We start from the raw sequence: 19,906 nt of genomic DNA on the forward strand, positions 1-19,906 counted from the left end.
ATGTCACCAACAAAGATATTGAACAGGATTGGTCCCAACACCGACTCCTGAGGGACACCACTTGTTACCCATATCCAGCTGGGTATTGGGCTGTTGAATGCAACTCTCTGCATGTGGCCATTCAGCCAATTCCTTATCCAGCCGGTGTCTATCCATCAAATTGATGTCTCCCCCATTTAAAGACAAGGAACAACTGGAACACTGAACAACTTAGTAAAACATTTCATTGGAATTGAAGTAAAACACTAATTATTAAACACTATTTCCTACATACAGGCACAATCAACTAAGTCATCTCCAATGGTGTTGGACAGGCAGGAAGACAGGAAAGGCATTAGACAAGGAAGGGCATCTTACCTTTGTGCATACAGCTTCTGATAGAAGAAGGGCTCTAAGTTCCTGAAGCCCTCTGTTGCTGCAGCTTCTTACAGTTTTCCTTCCAAAGCAACAGGTCTCAAGAAGGGATTCTATAGAATTCAGTAGTTAAAAATACAGCTAATGATTTCTTGAAACCTTCCTTTGGTGATGCATAGGTAACTGAAGGTAACATTTGAACAATTCGTCTTCACACATTGCTTTCACTATATATGACATACAGGCACAGAACTAGCAACAGATAAAACATTGCCAAACATAAGACTGACTGAAAATTTTAATGACTTATATTTGTACAGATATGCCTTTTACAGTACCATTAAACTGTTTCGCACAAGCTGTTTGTATCATCTTTCAAGTTCTTCAGTTTCCACAAATATTGACTAGAATATCAATCAGTGATTGATCAACCACACTCACTCAGTGTGGTTGGTGCCCTGAACCCTGAAAAGCAGAATGCTGTTTGCCATGGCAGAACGTACGCATCACAGTGAAAGCCTTCAGCTGCAATCAGCTTCCTTTTTCCTAAGCACTCATTCATTCTACACACAGGAGTATTGGCCAGTTTCTTTCCTCAAAGCATAGTCAGAACAAGATAAGCTCATGTTCTCTGGTCACAAGTAGTTACCACTGCAGGGTAAGTTACAGTTTGAGTAGTTAAAAACCCAGGTTATTTACATGTTGAGAAAGTTGCCTTCAGTTCCATAGGAATCTCTTATACAAATCAACGTTCAGGAAAAGTTACACAGTAGTAGCTTACACCAAACCAAAAATATACAGTTGATGCATACAAATTTTTAAAGCTTATTACAGGCATTGCAAATGTAGATAATGACATTAAAATATTTTTCTGTGACATAGCTACAATTTAAATTTAAAAAAAAATGGAATATTATCAGTGAGATTCATCTCTTCATTAGCGGTGATATTTGTACATATTTCATACCACTGTACAGTATTTTTGTTCAAGCTATTATGAAGAGGACCACCCTGTAATGACCCTAATATCACATGCAGGCTAAAACAGTGACACAACAAAAACAGTGACACAAAAGTCACTGACAAATTCAGTTCTCTGGTGATGCAGACACGTTAGTTATAGTGTGCTGCTTTTACTCAACAGAGGTGAAGTTAAACCCATCCCCCTCTTTTCCAGGGGAAAAGAAGACAGCCACACAAAACAACAGTAAAGTAGAACGGCTTTACTGAAACTCTGGGGAAAGCCTGACTTCTACAACTGTTTTGCACCTTCTTCAGTGGGCTTTTTTTTTAAAAGTATAACCTGAAAAAGTATCAGGGGATACATTACACCAGATTTGCAATAACCAAACACTTCCTTGAATTTCAGTCTGTAATAGCAGTATTACTCATTCAGCTCAGAGGCACAGGAAAGCTTGATCACTTAAACACACTGGTTTGTAACTTGAACTTTTTATTCCCCTGCTTTAAAAACCAGATAGAGAAATTCAGCCTTTAGGTTCTTCTTCTTCATACCCCAGCAGCAGAGCAACCAGCCCTCCCTCAGTTTGTTCAGAAAATGTTGTCTTTCACTAATCCTTCCAGTTGAGTTGAATAGTAAATTTTCCACCACTAAAGAATTTTAAGGACAATGTAGGAACAGATGTTGATCTGTTCAGGGGGGGAGAGGGGAAATCAAGAACTTGGTCCTCCTAGTTCTCCACTATGTATGGTTTGAAGTTTCCTGTTTGATGCATAAAGATTTTTTTATAGTAATTTTTCTATCTAGCACACACTCACTAATTCTGGCATACTATACAAGACAGTATCTTACCTAACCTAACCCAATGACTTATATTATGTTTATGGAGGTTAACTGTGCTGAAAGTAATAATAAAAATGAAATAAATGGGAAGGAGGACAATACAAGGCTAGAAAGACTGTAAGCTAAATGGGGAAAACCTGCCATTTATCCCAAGGGATATTTGTTTTGCAGCTGGCTAAGCACACTCTCTCAATAGCTAAACAACAAGTCAAAAAGCACATGTTGGAAATAAAATTTTAAAATTCCTTTTCTATATTCAAGTATTCATTAAATTAATATAAGACCATTCCTTAGATGTTAGGCCACTGACGACTTTTAAAAACAAAATCAGCAGAAATGACATCGGGGCGGGGGGGAAGGCTAGTTAAAATATAGATATGCCAAGCTATGAAGCTTAAATTAGTGCAGACAATTTTATGTTAAATCCAGGTATCCAGAAATATACACAAGAGAATCATCCCAGTTTTCATAAAAGTTTAGAAGGTAGATGATGAAATTGCACTTAATTCTGAATTAATTCAGATAGCAAGTCATTCCCACTCCTTGCCACTCAATTGTGAAGAAAAAGGGAACCACATTCAAAAGAGTGAATTGGGTTTGTACATTCTATTCCACTTCCCAGCATTTGGTCACAGACAAGGGCCATGCAGTTTCACTACCTGTCTTGACGATCAGAAACAGATGTCCGTACATCTGATACAGACAACTCTAACACAGGATTTACAAATCTGGCGTATTCGGAATTGCCATTATCATCCATTTCAGCACTAACAAAGTCATTCTCCCACTCTAATCCATTAGAATCGTCAGAGGCTGAAGCTGGATTACTTCCTGTCTTCTTGTTATTGAATTTCAGTGCTGCCCGGAGTATATCTTCTTCTGTTTTGGAGCGTTCTCTCATTGGAATCATCCTGTTCATGCCTGTGATTTGAGAAGTGTTTATGAGAAAGACATCATTTTGAGGGAAGTACCTTTACGTTTGCCTTAGAGCATTAGAAGAAACAGCAAGAACCCTTTAGAAACCCAGCCCCTGATAATTTCACTCCTGAGCATCAGCATATTTTTTCTGGTGGTGATGTTCATATTAAATCCAGAGTTTGCAGTCCAATTGAACACAGCCACTGATGTTGCTTTAGAGTTCTAATGAACCCAGACAACACAACAAAACATCTCATTGGCAGTGTTTCTCTCTCCTATTTGAACCACCTGCTGCCCTATATTATAGGTACGTAAATATTTGGTACCATGCCATTTCCAGAAAAGCTTAATGTCTGCAGAAACCTGTAATGCTGCTGTAACTGACAAACAGATAAAACATTATCACATGAAACATTTTAAACAGCAACTAAATTCTAGAGGAATATTGGGTACATTTGTCTAGGAAAGCTCTTCAGTTTGTCTGAAAAAGTATATTCAATTTCACACAAAATAACGCAAAAGATTGGCTGAAAACTGCACAAGCACATCAGAGATGCTATTTGTCAGTAATTATTGACTTTAGTCATGGTGTACCAAAACCCAAACCACTGGAAACGGAAAAGAGAAGGATTTATGATGATTCTCTTATTTGCTGTTCTCATACATTCCTAAGTAAACTCCCCTTTAAATGTGGAGTAACTAGCTAACTAATTAATTATAATTAAAAACTTCATATTGCAAGTGAAACACAGAACTCCTGCAGTGGGTAAGCCACAGGGAAAAAGTATGAGGAAAATTTTTCCCTTCATCAGACACCAAATGACAGATTTTATGTTACGGTTTCATGGTTCTCTTAAAACATAGCTATTTTCAATTTAGTTATTCCCCTGGTACCAATGGCTCACTGAAGCTGTTGTCTATCTGAAGATACTCTGCCAAAAATACCAATACAACATCAGTATTACAAGTTCGTTGTTTGGTATCAGTACATGACACCAGAGAATGAAAACAACTCCTGTCTCAGAAGTGTGTAATTCATGAAGGACATTGTTTCCCTGTTAAAAAGCTCCTAACTTGGCAATTTTTCTGTCAAGCAATGTCATCTTTTTGTACTATTCTTAGTGGTTTTGTGGATGATTTTCTGGCAAAGAACGGCCATGTGCCCAGATCAGCAAGTGCCTACGTGGAGTTCGACATGAACCAAGGAACAACAAAAGGTGAAGGAGGATGGGAGCGAGGCACTGGGAGTGAGAATCCCAGCAAGGTAAGAAGGAGCTGGAATTTACTGAGTTGATAAATTGAGGACTGTTGGAAAACTTTGAAGGTCAGGTTCTCACACCTGTGCTTAAACAATTATATGTTAGTTGTTAAGGGCCTCACAGGTATGTCTCCAATCACAATGTGCCAAGTTAGTGAAAACAACTTTAAGAAATAGTATATAAAGAGTTAGTTTTCTAGAATAAATGGCTTTGTCTGATCACATTGATCTCCGACTGAGTCCATTTCCACGACATGGTTTGGTTTTTCAAGGGTAATACTATGGAAAAGCACTGGTCCTTCTCTACTTTGCATTCAGCCCTCCTATGACTTTTATCTACTAACAGCAAAAATGATACCATAAATTAATACCCCAGTTCACACTAAACCCCACACACACCTCTACTTTTTAAGTTGTTCAGTCTCCACAGTAGATTTTGACAGCACACACAGTAACTGAGCAAGCAGTCAGCCCTTTTAGGGAGATCGTTTTAATACACTTAAATTGGTCCAGATCTACTAAGAATGTCCTAAAAACTACACAAAGCCCTTGCAACATTGGCTTGTATTTCTTTCAAATGGCTTGTACTTCTTTCAAATGACAATATTCCTTCCTTTGCAACCATGAAAACCAGTTATGTTCTCAAGCAGTCTTCCTTACATTCTTACCCCTGTTCTGCTCAAGATCAGAGGCTACTAGAGTGAGGAGATGCACTGCTGCCACAATGACCTATTAAAATTACTCCCCTCTGTAAAGCACAAGCTACTAGGAATCAGAAATGCAACTATACAGTCATGTTGTTCTCTGTTTTTAGGCAGGTTTTGGCACTTCTGACCAACTTACACATTTTAAGATAAGGAACAAGCTGTTCCTACTACTACTGGCTCACAAGAGGGCACCATTTCTTTACCATTACAGCCGATGTGAGTTTACAAGTCCATTCCACAAAATGCAGGAAAAGACATTGACTGAAGGATCCAAAGAAAGGGATTAATTTATTAGGAATTCTTCAAAATAATATATTTCCTATGTAAAAATAATCTACAGTTTAATCATTACACACTTGACAAGTTCCATCACAATTAAGTTTTAAATCACCTTCCCTTTCAAAAACAACACATTTACAATCAACACAGTTTAACACCACTAGCATTTTTAACTTGGAGGTTCAGAATGAAACTCAAGAGCAGAAGAAATACCTTCTTCATCTTCCCACTCTAAATCTAATGAAGTGCTGTCATCATTTCCACTCACTGATTTGGTTTTGGTCATTAAGTCACAACTGCTCTCTGTGTTGGGTGTAAGCACTGTAGCATCAGATGAAAGTCCTAGATAAAAAAAAAAAAAACACCAAAAAACCAAACAAAACCACAACCAAATAAACTATTTTTAATTCATATACATACTTGAATTTGAGGTTCAATATGTAAAACAACTTTCAAAAGAAGGTTTTGTGCCTTGCGGCCTTTAAAGCTCAGGAACACTTGAAAAAACACTTCATCACTTCAAAGTGTCTACAGTAACTTTTTAATAGTCAACATTACTAAGATATTGCAATAGGACATTAAGCAAGACTAACTAGAACTACAGAGAAATTGGGTAAGCTGTAAATTGGACTTGTGTAAAGACTTGCAAAAAAACCAAAAAACCAAACCAACCAAAAAAAAACCCCACAAAACAAAAAAACCAAACAGACAAATAAACCTGTCCCTCCAAAAAAAACCTCAAACTGCACACACAGTTTCCCAAGAATTAACATCACTCCTACAACTGCTTAGTGACTATCATGTACTGTCATCAAGACACGGATCTAAGTGTATAAAGTCATTTTCTTCTAAATAGTTAGTGGAATTTTTAAATATAGGCAGCTGAATCCTCTCTTTCACTTCATTAGGAAAAAAAAATCCAATTAGTATGATTCTACTTATTTTGCCAAGAGATTTTTAAAAAAGCTACACACACACATTGGCATCTTTAATACACAGCTGCGCTTTACAAGAGAAGTTCACTGCATTGATGTTGCCTCCATGGAGCCAGTTGGAAAACCTTAGTAAAATAAAATCCATGCACAGGACTTGTTTGCTTACTTAACTTGCCTTTGGGAGCGGCAGTGGCTGTAGTACAAGTTATAAATGCCGAGTTTCGAACACTTGAAGCACCAGGGATTAGAGGAAAAGGTTCTATTTTTTTTTTTTTTTAATAGATACATGTATACACATTTTATATACATGTGGTATAAAAATAAGTTATTACATTTATCTAGGAAAAGAAACAGTATTCTGTGCTCCTCAATCACTTAAAGACACTCGTAAAAAAAAAAAAGGAAGACTTACTACTACTGCGAAAAGCTTCATACTGGAATTTTGTATTTCTTAAGAAAGAATCAAGATCTTCCTCTGCCACTGAGCTGCAAGAACAATGCACATATTTTATTTTTTTATAGCCTCCTGAGAGGCTATAAAATACATTAATCAACACGCCCTCCCTCACAGCTCTATGCTACAAAGCACATACACATTTAGCTAAATCTCTATGCTTTTCCCATTCCTACTTATCACATCCTCTCCCTTCCTGAGCTTTTGCTCAATTTTCAGTAGCATTTTCAGTTAAAAATTAATTCACTTCTGTCACAAAACTATTCTTCCTCTCAATCTTTGTCACTTTAGAGAATGCCTCCTTAATTTTCAGTTCCCTTTTTCAGCTAATGAATTCAAATCCTGCTACTTGTAGTCCTTCATTCCTAAAATCTGCATAGTTCCTCCCACACCATAAAATCTTGGTTTTTACAGCTCATTTTCTAAACATACTTCCATAACCAAAAATCCCTCCTACCCCCTTCTCTTCCATCCAAAAATAGTTGTTTGATTTCAGGGTCTTTTCTAAACTCATATATCATGCAACAGTAAATTTCTTCAGATTACTTTTGCTTTTCTCTCCCCTCTCTCTTCCTCCCCCTCCCTCCCCCAACACAGAAGGTGGGAGTGAAGAGCATTAAATTAATAGTATTAATGAAATACCAGGCAGACTATATAAACCATTCAATTCCTTATTTGATTAGTGTGTATTTTTATTGGACATTTCAAACAGGGTTCTGAATAATAAAGGTATTTTTATATTAGCCAAAAATTACACATATAAACACATTTTTACTGTAAACCACTGATTTTGTGTGTGTGTGTGTATAACTAGCTGGGAGTAGGTTCAACTTTGTATGCATCAGTCTAGTAACTACAGTGAAAACCAGAATTGAATGCAAGCTACCCTCTAATTTTGTAGGTTAATGGTAACTAGTTTGAATTCGGCAACTACTTGGTGTGAAGAGAACTGCAAAGAACGAAACCAATTCTGACTTAGAAATGTGTAAGGTTTGAAAAATGTGGTGAGTTTTTCTTTTTTTGGTTGGGGGAGATGAGGAACAGGACTAAAAACAGTCACAGCTCTCGATTGTCATGAATAAAACTTTACAACTTACCTCTGATATTCTCCATTATTAATAGCATGTGCTCTCTGAGTTATCCTTTGCTGTCTACGCTGCTATCAAAACAAGAAAATAGTTGAAAAAGCTGAACGCAATCACTCAGAGTAATGTACTCAATACGCTAAGTGTTGCCTTATCTGAGACATTAGAGGGAGCAGTGCTCTGGTCCTTTGAGCAGTTTCAGTATGACTCGGGAAAAGACTGACTTTCAAGTGAAGATCAAATTTTAGGATACTGAAGTAGCATTGTTTTTAAATCTCAGATTTAAAAGCAGATAGCTTTCTGAACAGAGCTCTCAACGTTTTACCTATTTCATGCACTATAAAAAAAACCCCCGAAATCTGTGTTAATTTGGCTAGCAACTTGCAAACACCACCTCATTTATGACTGTATCTGTTCTCTAGCCTTCTCTTCTTAACCAATGGGTATTTTTCAGCACCTGGGTTATGTTTGATTCCTTTTGCTCTGTGCCCGCAAACAGTCAGCCTATCATTTTAAAAGAAAGATTTCCTACAGGTCCTTTTATCCCTGTACAAATCAATACCACCAGCTCCTCCAGTTGCCTGTATCCTCACCAAGTACTTCATCTATATTAATAAAAGCTTTGTTTCCTTGCTGAGCCAAAAGTTTTAATACTTCTGCACTCTTAAGGTAGAAAGCTTTCACAGTATCCGTAGGCAAAACCAGAGTGAAAAATGCAAGACAGAAGCCATAAATGCATTTACTTCGCAGTTACAGGAGAAACAACAGATGTCATGGAAGTGGAGTTCTGCTTGAGTTTTAGGGTTTAAACATTTCAAGTTGTCTTAAGTTTCTTTCCCTTGCCTTGAGAAAAGTGGGAGTATAAAAACTCAGCACAGCAACTCTGTGATTCAAGGTAAATCAGTCATGATGCAGTAATTGTTCATTGATCGTGTCAAAGACTAAGCTAAAAAACGAGTAAGCTACTTTTACACCAGGTCTGATGTATCTAGCTACTATGCCTTCTGAAAAATCTATTCTCAAATTTAATGGATCTGTCCCTGCAAAAGGAAAGCAGGGGTAAATAAACCAGAATGTTTAATGTTGATTTGAACTTCATTGGGTAAATTGTCTTAAAAGATAACTGCACTAGATCGAGTACTTTTCAATCCCAAATGCTGATGGCTTCATTTCTCGGAACACTTTTCCATCTTGGGTATTTAAAAAGTATCAGAATAAGCAGATTGAAACCAGTAAAGCAATGGGAAGTGTAGAAGAAGCAGAAGTATCATGTAATGGTAATTAGAGGTGAGAAGACTTAAGTATGCAGGGAGAAAGGGACAGGAATTTGGCACCAACATAGTTACAAGCTGTAAAAGTCAGTTACTGACATACACAACAGTTTTCTTTTAAGACTCATATACCCACATAATAACCAATTTCAATTATCTGTTCTGCCAGGTCACATATAAATATCTACCAATGTAAGGTCCAGGATACATGCATATTAGAATTCTCCACTGCTTCAAACCCTGACATTTAGTAGGGCAACATCAACAAGCCAAATTAGTTTCAATGGGCTGCCACATTTCTAATGAAAAAGCCATTCTCTCATTTAAAAGGCTGCTGCCTACAAACAGCAAAGGCAGGAGTTATGCATTCAAAAAATAGTTTCTAGTTTATTTAGAAAGCTTAAATGCTTGATGCCAATCTCCACAAAAATGCTTCCTTGGAAATCTGTATGGGTTGTTTTCAAAGAAAATAAGTGGTACTAATTTTAGAAGAGGAGGAAATTAAAATCTCTATAATGCATTTAATCTTAGGTCCTGACTAGAATAGGTGTATATAGATCAAAAGTGGGTTTCTTTTAAAACAAAACAAAACAAAAAACCCACAAAAAACAACCCCTCCCCCCAAACCCCAACAAAACAACAAAGCAAAAAAACCCCCCCAAAAACCCAACACCCGCTTCCCCAAAAAAACCAAACCAAAACAAAAAAACAACCAACACACAAAACAACCACAAAGAAAGGCAGACAAGGAAAAGGTCAGAAAGAGTCAGCCCTCCCCTACCAAACAATAAGAGGCTGGACAGAGAAATGTGAAATGGGACCTATACTTAGCAACATAAATATTATATGAAATCTGAGTCATCACTATCAGCCTGAGAACAACAATTTTCAATCCACTCTCTTTTGAATATTGACAATACATGAGCGTTACAGATCTCCCCAATACCTATTGTAGACCACAGACTTTTACGACTGGTCTAAACCTGAATTTTGGAAAATTCACTTCTAATTCAACACATAACGTGTAGCAGGCTGTCTCTTACAACTCAGCCAAACACACTCGACAAAGTGAAAACGTTCTCTCTCATACACATTACTGGCAATCTGAAATTAGTGTCAGAACACATACTTTGATAAGTTAGTAATACAGCAAAAATATTAAATGCACTGATAATACCTAACTCTGAACTGCAACATGAAAACCATCTGAACATCATGCTTTCAAAGAAGCAGGAAAACATAATGCGGGCTTTCATTTTATTTGACCAAGCTCCAAAAGTGGGAACACCAGACATGTGAAAGTAGGCACAGACACATTAAATAAAGACTATTTAAGAAGGCACTACCAGACTTTGCCTACTATGCATGCAAATCACAAAATGATAGAATTGAGGTTGGAAGGGGCCCCAGGAGGTAAGCTCCAAGCAGGGCCAGCAGTAAATTCACAGATGCCTTGGAAGCACTTATCTTCATGTTAGCACAAAGCACAGAGAAAAGGAACAATTAAGTGCACAAATATATAAAGTACATTTTACTTGCCTAAATCATGTCACAATGTATGCTTAATTTCAGGGTGTTTAACTAGAAATCTATCACAGATCATATTAAAGTTAGTAACTTCTACACAATGCAAGAAGTCTGTTAAGCTAATTATACATTAAAATCATGTAGCTCATTCAAAATCTATACTCAGCCACATAAGCCATTTCAAACAATTGTGATAATTTTCAGCTGTACTTTCAAAGAGTGCATTTCTTTCTCTACTGGAAGATACGAGCCAAAGCAATTTCCCCATTACATTTCTGAGATGTAAAGGGTATTAGGAAAGTTTGCATATGCAGAAACAGAAAAAGAAGTTCTGGTATATATTGGGGTCTGTTTCCCCTCACCTCCAAAAGCTTTTTCTGCTTTGCTGCCCTGGCTGCTTCACGTTGTGCAGCATATAAAGCCTCCTCTTCTAGTCTTAACTTCTCCTCTTCTAAGGCTAACTGTATATGAACAAAATAGTAATGGTTAACAAAAGCAGAACCTATCTATCTTCCTATCAATTAAGCCATAAGTTCAATAAAAAAAAAGACCTACTAGAAAATAAAAATAAAGGAAAATAGACTATAACTAAAACATTTTTCTTCATTACCTGAATCTAACAGCTTTCCCCCCACCAACCATCCCAAGAAATTCAGATAACTAAACATTACCCTATTGAATAAACATCATGACTAGCGACTGTTGGAAATGCACACTGCATTTCACTAGGAACTGTAGTGCAAGACTTAAATTTTTGCAGTTGCATATTTCATTGGTCCTTTACTAAAAGGTCATTCTAAATTTCTATATTGTATTCCACATTATATTCCATTAATTACTGCAACACTAAAACAAAATGACAAATTATGGGGTTTTTTCCTTAAGAAATGCTCTGGAAAAAAATGAGCACAAGTTAAACCAAGTATACTCCCCATTTGTTCTTTCCTAAAAAAGCTCAAATTTAAGAGATGTCAGTTGTAGCACCATTGAATTTTTCAGCCAAGAGGCTATTAAAAAGCAGCAATCTGTGATGCAAACTTAGTTTTGCATCTTGTAGACTACAAAATACCAACTTAAGAACAAAACCCCATCTTTTCATTCATGCCTATGGACACTCCTTGAGTTCATGGTTGATTTTAGTAGTTTTAAAGAGAAAATCTCCACACCATACCAGTCACTGCAACTGCTTACCTCTGCCTGAAGCTTCATATCAACAATTCTCTGCTTCTCAGCAATGAAGTCATAATGTCTGTCTTTCAAGTCGGCAATTTCTTCCTCTGTCAGAGGTCTAAATGCATGGGAGAAACAGAGAGACTCTATCAATTATTTATGTATGACAACCCCAAGTCACTTAAACATACGCATACAAGTCCTTCTTGACTGGTCCTCTAATGCAAATTCAACAAGTTGTGCTTTTGGCCTGCTCCTCATGAGAAGAGGTCTCCAAAATTCCAGTTTACTCAAGACAATGCTGTCTCTCCTTACTCTTATAAAAGGATTTTTTGTATCTTTGTAGGAAGCATATTTTCAAAGCACTGTTCACTAACAGAACTAATGGAATAGCTTAACATCTCTGCAGTGTAAATGTCACTTTTTCTTGCTTGTTTTGGTTCCTCCAATTGTAAATTGTTCCCCTTTCATCTGTTCTCTACTTTATGTCTGCTTTTATGCATCTAACAAACAAGACTGCAAAAGCATTATTATAAATTACAAGGCTTGCTGCATCACTTCTTTGGGATCATTGACAGCAAAAATTGGGAGCTCTCAAACACCACAAAACATCTGTAAGTTACCAAATAAAGCATACCCTGCAGAGGTTTCCTACAGTACAGACCCCAAGTCTCTGCTGCTTATGTCAATATTAAGACACAGAAAATTTGCTGCAGCTGTATCACTAACACCCATTTAACTTGTAAAACAGACTCTGGGAACAAGATTCTCTTTGCAATATACTGTTTTAACTGTCTCAGCTTTTGCATGACGCATTATCATCTGAACTGTTTTGACAGGGTTAAGCATTGAGGTTAGCTTGACATCCATACTTTCCATGTATCTGACAACTAAGACAGAAGAGGTTTGACAGGAACTGTTAAAAATTTAATAGTCACAGCAGGAGAGCAGTGGGAAAGAGAGGTCCTGAAGCTCAAAGTCTTACCTGTGACTGCTTCCTGGGCTTTCTCCCTGTTAGAAAAGAGAAAATAAAGTCTGAGTTTATGAGAATCACATCAATCAATTTTAAGATAGGAAAAACCCTAGTATGAAATCAGTTTCTCCCATATATTGGTTTTATAGTTAAGAGGGGAAGGTGGTTGGGAGGGAAGAGGAAGCAGATAAATCCTCTCCTTTAATTTGGAATTGAAAAAAAAAAAAAAAAATCTCACTGTGCCATCAGCTGAAATGGCTCAGTAAAACAGGTGCCTCCAACTGATAATAAATATTCCAATTGTTTATAAACTATCAGGCCTCATATTCTAAAATACAGAGCAGGGTGTTGCAAGTGAGGTGTATGCCTCACCTGTTATCAAGCTGTATTAAATTTATAAAGTTTAGATGCCAACTTCTATTTTTCTGAAGTACAGCCTACCCATAAGCATAAGAACTGCAAAGACACCCAAAACTTTCCTTAGCAAAGCAATCCTGGTCTGTTACTATTCTCAGAGAGAATTTGCTGAGTCTTACACAGGAGTTATACCAGAAGCAAACTCTCAAGTCTTTCCCTCCAGCCCCCATGTTTCCACACCCCCACCCCCTTCTTTTTTTTTTGCCTTCATAATGTCCATAATGCTCTCTTCCCAAAGGGGTTACTTCCCATACTGCCCCGAATGAGTTTACTCTTCTCTTAGGTCTTAATTTCTCCCAAAATGTTTAATACTTACTACTAGAGCAAGCAAAACTCAAGAATTAAAAAAGCCCTCGTGATTTAAGTTACAGCATCACATAAAGTGGAAGGAAAATACAGCTCTTGGGATCACTTCTGAGGGTTGTACTAGCAGGTTTCACAGGTATTATTCATATTATTTCATATATTCACTAGGTACCTACCTCATCACTTTCCACCAGGTTCTCAAACTGCAAAGAGAAAACAGTAAACAATCTTTACTATTCAATGCAACAAGTCACTCAACACATAGTGCAAATACAATTATGTATTTAATCTGTCTTGCAAAAGCACTACTCCAGTAGTGCTCCAGGGACTGTAACAGCATTTATGGAAGTCCTTACTTTATCTGAAGTATTACTTTCAGAGTAGGACCTATCTTCTTACCAACGTTCCTTTTCTTAAAGCTTACATTTGCCTAAAAGGAGAAAAGTCAAAATTAAAACACACTCATGTTTTTACAACTTACCTGAGGGTCCTGATAAAAATGAAATCTCATTAGCTTGTAAGATTGCCAATAACTCTGTGTAGCTGAAGCATGATAATACAAGCTGGGGAAGGCATGGTTCAGCTCCCACTCAGTTTAAAAATGTAGAAAATATAAGAAATGTAGCACACGTAACCTCTATCTCACATATCAACTGTGCTGCTTATCTAAAAGTGTTTCAAGATGTATTTAATTTACAGAAAACAATTACTTTTAACACAGAACTCTAAAAACAACTAACTTGAACTATCACATGAAAACAAACAGAAATTCACTGTACTATTTTAAGTACAGTAATATTACACAGTCAACACACCAAACACAGAAGTCAATGCCTACAGCAAGACTTCTTGTTTGATCTGTACATTAACTAATAGCTGTAGACAGACTATGAATAACAGTTTGGGAACAGGACAGAACTTTCGTTTTCCTATCGTATTTCTGCCACAGAAACTCTCTCTCACTCCTGGGAGTTGGACACTAAAACAGATTTTGTTCTTAGGGGCAATCTGAACAGTCCAGGACTTTTAGACTGTAAGGAGCACTCAGAGAAAGTAAACCAGGTTATTAGAATCATAGAATAGTTAGGGTTGGAAAGGACCTTAAGATCATCTAGTTCCAACCCCCCTGCCATGGGCAGGAACACCTCACACTAAACCATGCCACCCAAGGCCTCATCCAAACTGGCCTTGAACACCACCAAGGATGGAGCACTCACAACATCCCTGGGCAACCCATTCCAGTGCCTCACCACCCTCTCAGTAAAGAATTTCTTCCTTAGATCCAATCTAAACTTCCCCTGTTTAAGTTTGAACCTGTTACCCCTTGTCCTGTCACTACAGTCCCTAATGAATCCATCCCCAGCATTCTTGTAGGCCCCCTTCAGATACTGAAAGGCTGCTATGAGGTCTCCACGCAGCCTTCTCTTCTCCAGGCTGAATAACCCCAACTTTCTCAGCCCGTCTTCATACCAGAGGTGCTCCACTCCCCTGATCATCCTTGTGGCCCTCCTCTGGACTTGTTCCAACAGTTCCATGTCCTTTTTATGTTGAGGACACCAGAACTGCACACAATACTCCAAGTGAGGTCTTACGAGAGCAGAGTAGAGGGGCAGGATCACCTCCTTTGACCTGCTGGTCACGCTCCTCTTAATGCAGACCAGGATATGGTTGGCTTTCTGGGCTGCGAGTGCACACTGCTGGCTCATGTTCATTTTCTCATCGACCAACACCACCAAGTCCTTCTCTGCAGGGCTGCTCTGAATCTCTTCTCTGCCCAACCTGTAGCCGTGCCTGGGATTGCTCCGACCCAGGTGTAGGACCTTGCACTTGGCATGGTTAAACTTCATCAGGTTGGCATCAGCCCACCTCACAAGTGTGTCAAGGTCCCTCTGGATGGCATCCCTTCCCTCTGGCGTATCAACTGAACCACACAGCTTGGTGTCATCGGCAAACTTGCTGAGGGTGCACTCAATCCCACTGTCCATGTCACTGATGAAGATGTTGAACAAGACAGGTCCCAACATCAATCCCTGAGGGACACCACTCGTAACCGGTCTCCAGCCGGACATTGAGCCATTGACCACAACTCTTTGCATGCAGCAAAGAGAGAGTCTAAGCTTAAACAAGTTAACCTCACACTACCCTTGGCAAAAAAGGGGTGCTATTCAGTGGCCAAGAAAGGATCTTTGTGGTGAGCAAAGTGGATTTTTCTAGGATCAGATTGATGATCCTGGAGTGAAGAACTAGATATCCTACATTTACACAAGAAAAATCCTTCCCAACACAGCAATGGAATAAGCAGACTTTAGAATCCTCCAGTGCTGAGTAAGATATCATAACAGATACTTCTCTTCTTTCAAATAATGATTAGAGTGAGATAAGGTATTAATGTTCTGAGGTGCTGTAACAACCACTATCTTGACACCCAGCAGTTCGGTTTGGAATAACCCAGAATATTTCAGAGTACACAAAATGCAAAAAGTGTTAAAGACACTGCTAGAATTCAGCTCTTCCTACTGGCTTTTTTTGCAACTACTAGAAATGTAAGCACTCACCTCTATAGTGAAGTGTTCTCCTGTTGAACAGGTTCTAAAATACTTGGATCTGGAAAAAAAAAGTCTACAGTTACACTACAGAATAGTCTTCAATTCACATCAGAAGGAAAATGAGCCTGATAATTTTAAATAGCAGTTGAAATATGTTAAATGTAAAATAAGTATAAAATCTTCATGCATTAGACACATTTACTTGTTAGCTCGAGTTCTGCATCACTACCACAGCAGAAAGAGGACAAAGCATGTAAACATCTGTGGAACTGTAGAGGAGATAAATGCCTTCAAGTGAAGAGAAACCCCTCATCAGGATGCTGGGCTTGACATTTATAGACACCTGGCATGCTCTGCACTACTTTTAATGCATTTTGCCCCTCACAAAACATTATTCCAGGCAATTTCTGTAAACACCACTGCTCACTGAGGCACTAGTACAACATCTCATACAACATGAATGTCAAACAATATTTTTTATTTTGACAGCTTGGCACAGCTAGGAGGTTGAACCTCAGAGAAAACTGTCGACAAAGAGGTCAAGACAGTGCTTTTCAACTACAAAAAGTTATTCAGTCTGAAGTTTTCTACAGGAAGTCAGTCTTCTTGGTTCTTTAGCTTAATGCCATCCTCTATGAAAAACAATACAGCATTAAGTTACCTAAATACATTTTTGCCTAGCAAAAGAGGTTTGGCTATCACCCAGAAGAACACTCAGATGCAAACCAGTGCTTTAGTACAACATCCATTTCACATTTAAAAAACAGAGATTCCAGTTGCAGGCACTGAGTAATATCAGGAATAAACTCAGGCATTTCTATACTTGAAGACTGTTCCATACTTCAACCAGTACCTGCTTCTACTATATTAAAAGTAACACCCAGCCAAAGCCTGAATTATTTTAATCCCATCACATTTCCATCCTTAGCACATTTTTCTTTGCAAGTCAGTTAGGGTGCATCTCCCCTGGCAACTTGTTGCACAACCCACTTCTTCCTCATTGCATACCCTTTCCTTCCGCATAGGAGCACATCTCACAGTGCACAGCTCTGCTGAGTAAACTCAGTTGAAATAAAACAGTCACCAGTCAAAATGCATACAGCTTTTAATATTCTCCTTTAAGCTCTCCTGTTTCATCATCTTCTAAAACAGACTCAAGAAGTATTTAGGTTTGATGGGAACTAAAGAAAACCATTTAGCTAATAGGCCACCAGACCAACAGAAACTGTCAGATCAGTCTTCAAAGAGCTAGAGCTACTAATAAGACTAGCTTTGCAGCACTCCATACACACTTGCTTTATTCTCCTTTTACACAAAGTCACGTTACTTTGTTTAAGAAAAGAAGAAGCAGCTTCTACAGATTATGTGGGGAAACGAGTCACTAAAAATGAACCTTTACTCTATGAAAACCAGGGCATGAGATAAACTTACTTTTTCCGCACTAGTGACAAAAAGGATTGTTTCAGTTTTGCTACATACCTTCTCGCAAACTAACCAAGTAAGAACCTAAATAAATAACCCAGAGATCTATAACCAAATTAAAAAACAAAACAAACAAACAAAAAACCAGAGACAAATTATAGCTACTTTTCTCCCTCTTTTTTTTTTTTTCCTCCCTGTTCTTTTAAACACTCCTCCAGCAGTAAAGAGGAATACTTATGGTTGAATAGAGTGACAAATTAGCCACGACCTACTTCCTAATTACAGCTGCAGCTTGCAGTACTCCCAGCAAAACTATTTCAGCTGAAGCATTAGGAAACTTCCTAAAACAAATTACCAGCTGGAAGCTGGTACTTTTACGGGAGGTTAAGCTTATACTACACTAAAAAAAACCCAGAAGGTTTTGGTGTTTCATCTCTCTCTCTGCACATGCTCTCCGTGAACACCAAAATCACTGCAGCAATTCATACCCAAGTCTCCAAGATTCTAAGCACAATTCCAAGCAAAGGCGATTTATAACCTTACAGGACCCTGAAATGCTTCTTAAAAACTCTACGCTTCATTCCTTTCATGGTTTGTTTCATACACTTAAATCTTGGAGCATCTAAAAATAATGAAGTACTAAGTTTTGGGGGGAAACTGAGTGATCATCATTTACTCAATAAGGTACCCAATTATGTGATGCTGTTTGGCAAGTAGGCAAATATGCAGAATTTGGCAGCAATCTAACAAACAGAAAACTTACAGGACATATTTACAATTCTGTTTTTACTACAATTCCCTGCACCTCCCACCACACAGCAGGAGGAAAATACTTAATAGCAAATGATGCAAAGTACTGCAAAAGTACAAGAAAAAAAAATACAAGGGGAAAACTAACAAAAAATATAGGTGATAGTCACTTTAGAGCAAACAGAAGGTTAAAAGATAACTGTCTATGTTTAATTTGCTGTTACAACCAGAAGTCTTGTGCCTTTTTGGACTCTGTCTCCTATCCAGTGATCGTCAGTCAGTTAATAGGTCAGTTAAAAGCTATTGGGGGTGAAATAAAGGACCAAAGAGACCCCATAATCAATATTTTAACTCAAATCAAAGCAATAATTTAAAGGGTAAGTACATGTTTCCAGAGACTTACAGTGACCACCCCTGACTGCAGAAAAAAGGGCATAAATCCATGAGTCGAGGCTCAGGAAAAAACACCTGCAAAACAAGAACCTCTTGAAAATTACCTGTTTTCCTCAGCACAAGAAACAGGCAGGTAAGTGCTGGCTGTTTCATTTCAGCTGCTCACACACCCTCTGCTACAGAGCTCTGCCAGCACAGGCAGGTATCCATACACATACTTGTCCTGGTCTTCCACCCTTTACTCTGACAAGTTCTCCTAAAAGGACAAGCAGAAGATGGGATTTGCCTGCTGCAGGTGGTGTGGAAGCAGAGGTCGTGAGTTCGTGATGGGTAAAATGCTCTGCATGTCTGTCTAGAGCTATTATGTTATTATCAAAAGTAAGGGATCTATAACTATTGAATACAGATGAGTGAAAGCCAAGTTCTTGTTCAGGTAACATGCTCTTTCCCTGTTGTACACTGCTCTTACGCGAACTGGTTGCACAGAAGAAAACGTGGACCCCACATTTCCAAGACAAAAGCCAGTTCGTTGGAACCAGGCTGCTCCTGAGCTTCTGTACCGCTCAGCCCCTCACTCAGGGAACAGCGCATCATACTCCAGGAAATGCAGGGAGTTTCCACCTTTCCACAACAGCAGCCTGCACGGATTTCAGCAACCGACCCGTACAACCTCTTTAAGCTGCTTCTAGGAAAAACCCACCCGGCAAGAGGAACAGGAGCAGGGCTGTCCCCACAGCCAGCTGCTAAACACCCGCCCGGAGCCGAGCCGCCTTTCCCCGCCATTCCACCCGTCCGCGATACCGCAGCGACGGTTCCACCCCTCTCCCATCCAGGCCGGCCCTGACACCAGCCGCTTCGAAGGCGGGGCCAGACGGCCTCAACACCTCCCCGCCCCGGGGAGGGCAGGGAGCGGGGCTGGCGGGATGGTGCTTACCCTCCGCCGCGCTGGAGCCGGCCGGCGTCCCTTCGGAAGAACAGCCCGCAGCACCCCTGCGCCCAACAGTTCCCCATCGCATCCTGAGCTCCCCACCGGTTCCTCAGGCGCGCTCAATTCAGACCCACCATCACACACAAAAGGCCGAGCGACGGGCGGAAACACGGCACACAACGCCTCATGGTCGCGGCGCAGCGTAGGACGCCGCATGCCCGGACGCTGGCCCCGCCCCGAGGGGAGCAGCCCGGTCCGCCTCTCCCAAAGCGGAGAGAAAGCCGCGCAGCCCGCTCACGGACCCGGTGTTAGAAGGCTCCTTCCCTTAAGAAATGTCGCTGAAGGTATTTATTTCTCTTCCAGGAACTCACGTAATAGGAGAGGGAGGAAAGATTGAATAGTCTTGGCT

At 39.1% G+C, this 19,906-nt stretch overlaps 1 protein-coding gene across 1 annotated transcript; it reads right to left on the reverse strand.

Moving 5' to 3' along the window:
* Positions 1 to 2,813: 2,813 nt before the first annotated feature.
* AP1AR (adaptor related protein complex 1 associated regulatory protein) lies at positions 2,814 to 19,625 on the reverse strand (the record flags this gene model as incomplete). Its single annotated transcript, XM_080624254.1, has 10 exons — positions 19,504 to 19,625; positions 16,014 to 16,062; positions 13,635 to 13,661; positions 12,748 to 12,773; positions 11,784 to 11,880; positions 10,955 to 11,053; positions 7,807 to 7,868; positions 6,668 to 6,741; positions 5,534 to 5,662; positions 2,814 to 3,079 (listed from the first exon to the last, which is right to left on the reverse strand). The coding sequence occupies exons 1-10, from the start codon at positions 19,578 to 19,580 to the stop codon at positions 2,814 to 2,816; spliced, it is 906 nt and encodes a 301-aa protein (XP_080480380.1). The 5' UTR covers positions 19,581 to 19,625.
* Positions 19,626 to 19,906: the final 281 nt, after the last annotated feature.

Source organism: Psittacula echo (assembly GCF_963264785.1).
Source record: "Psittacula echo genome assembly, chromosome: 1".
Taxonomy (NCBI): domain Eukaryota; kingdom Metazoa; phylum Chordata; class Aves; order Psittaciformes; family Psittacidae; genus Psittacula; species Psittacula echo.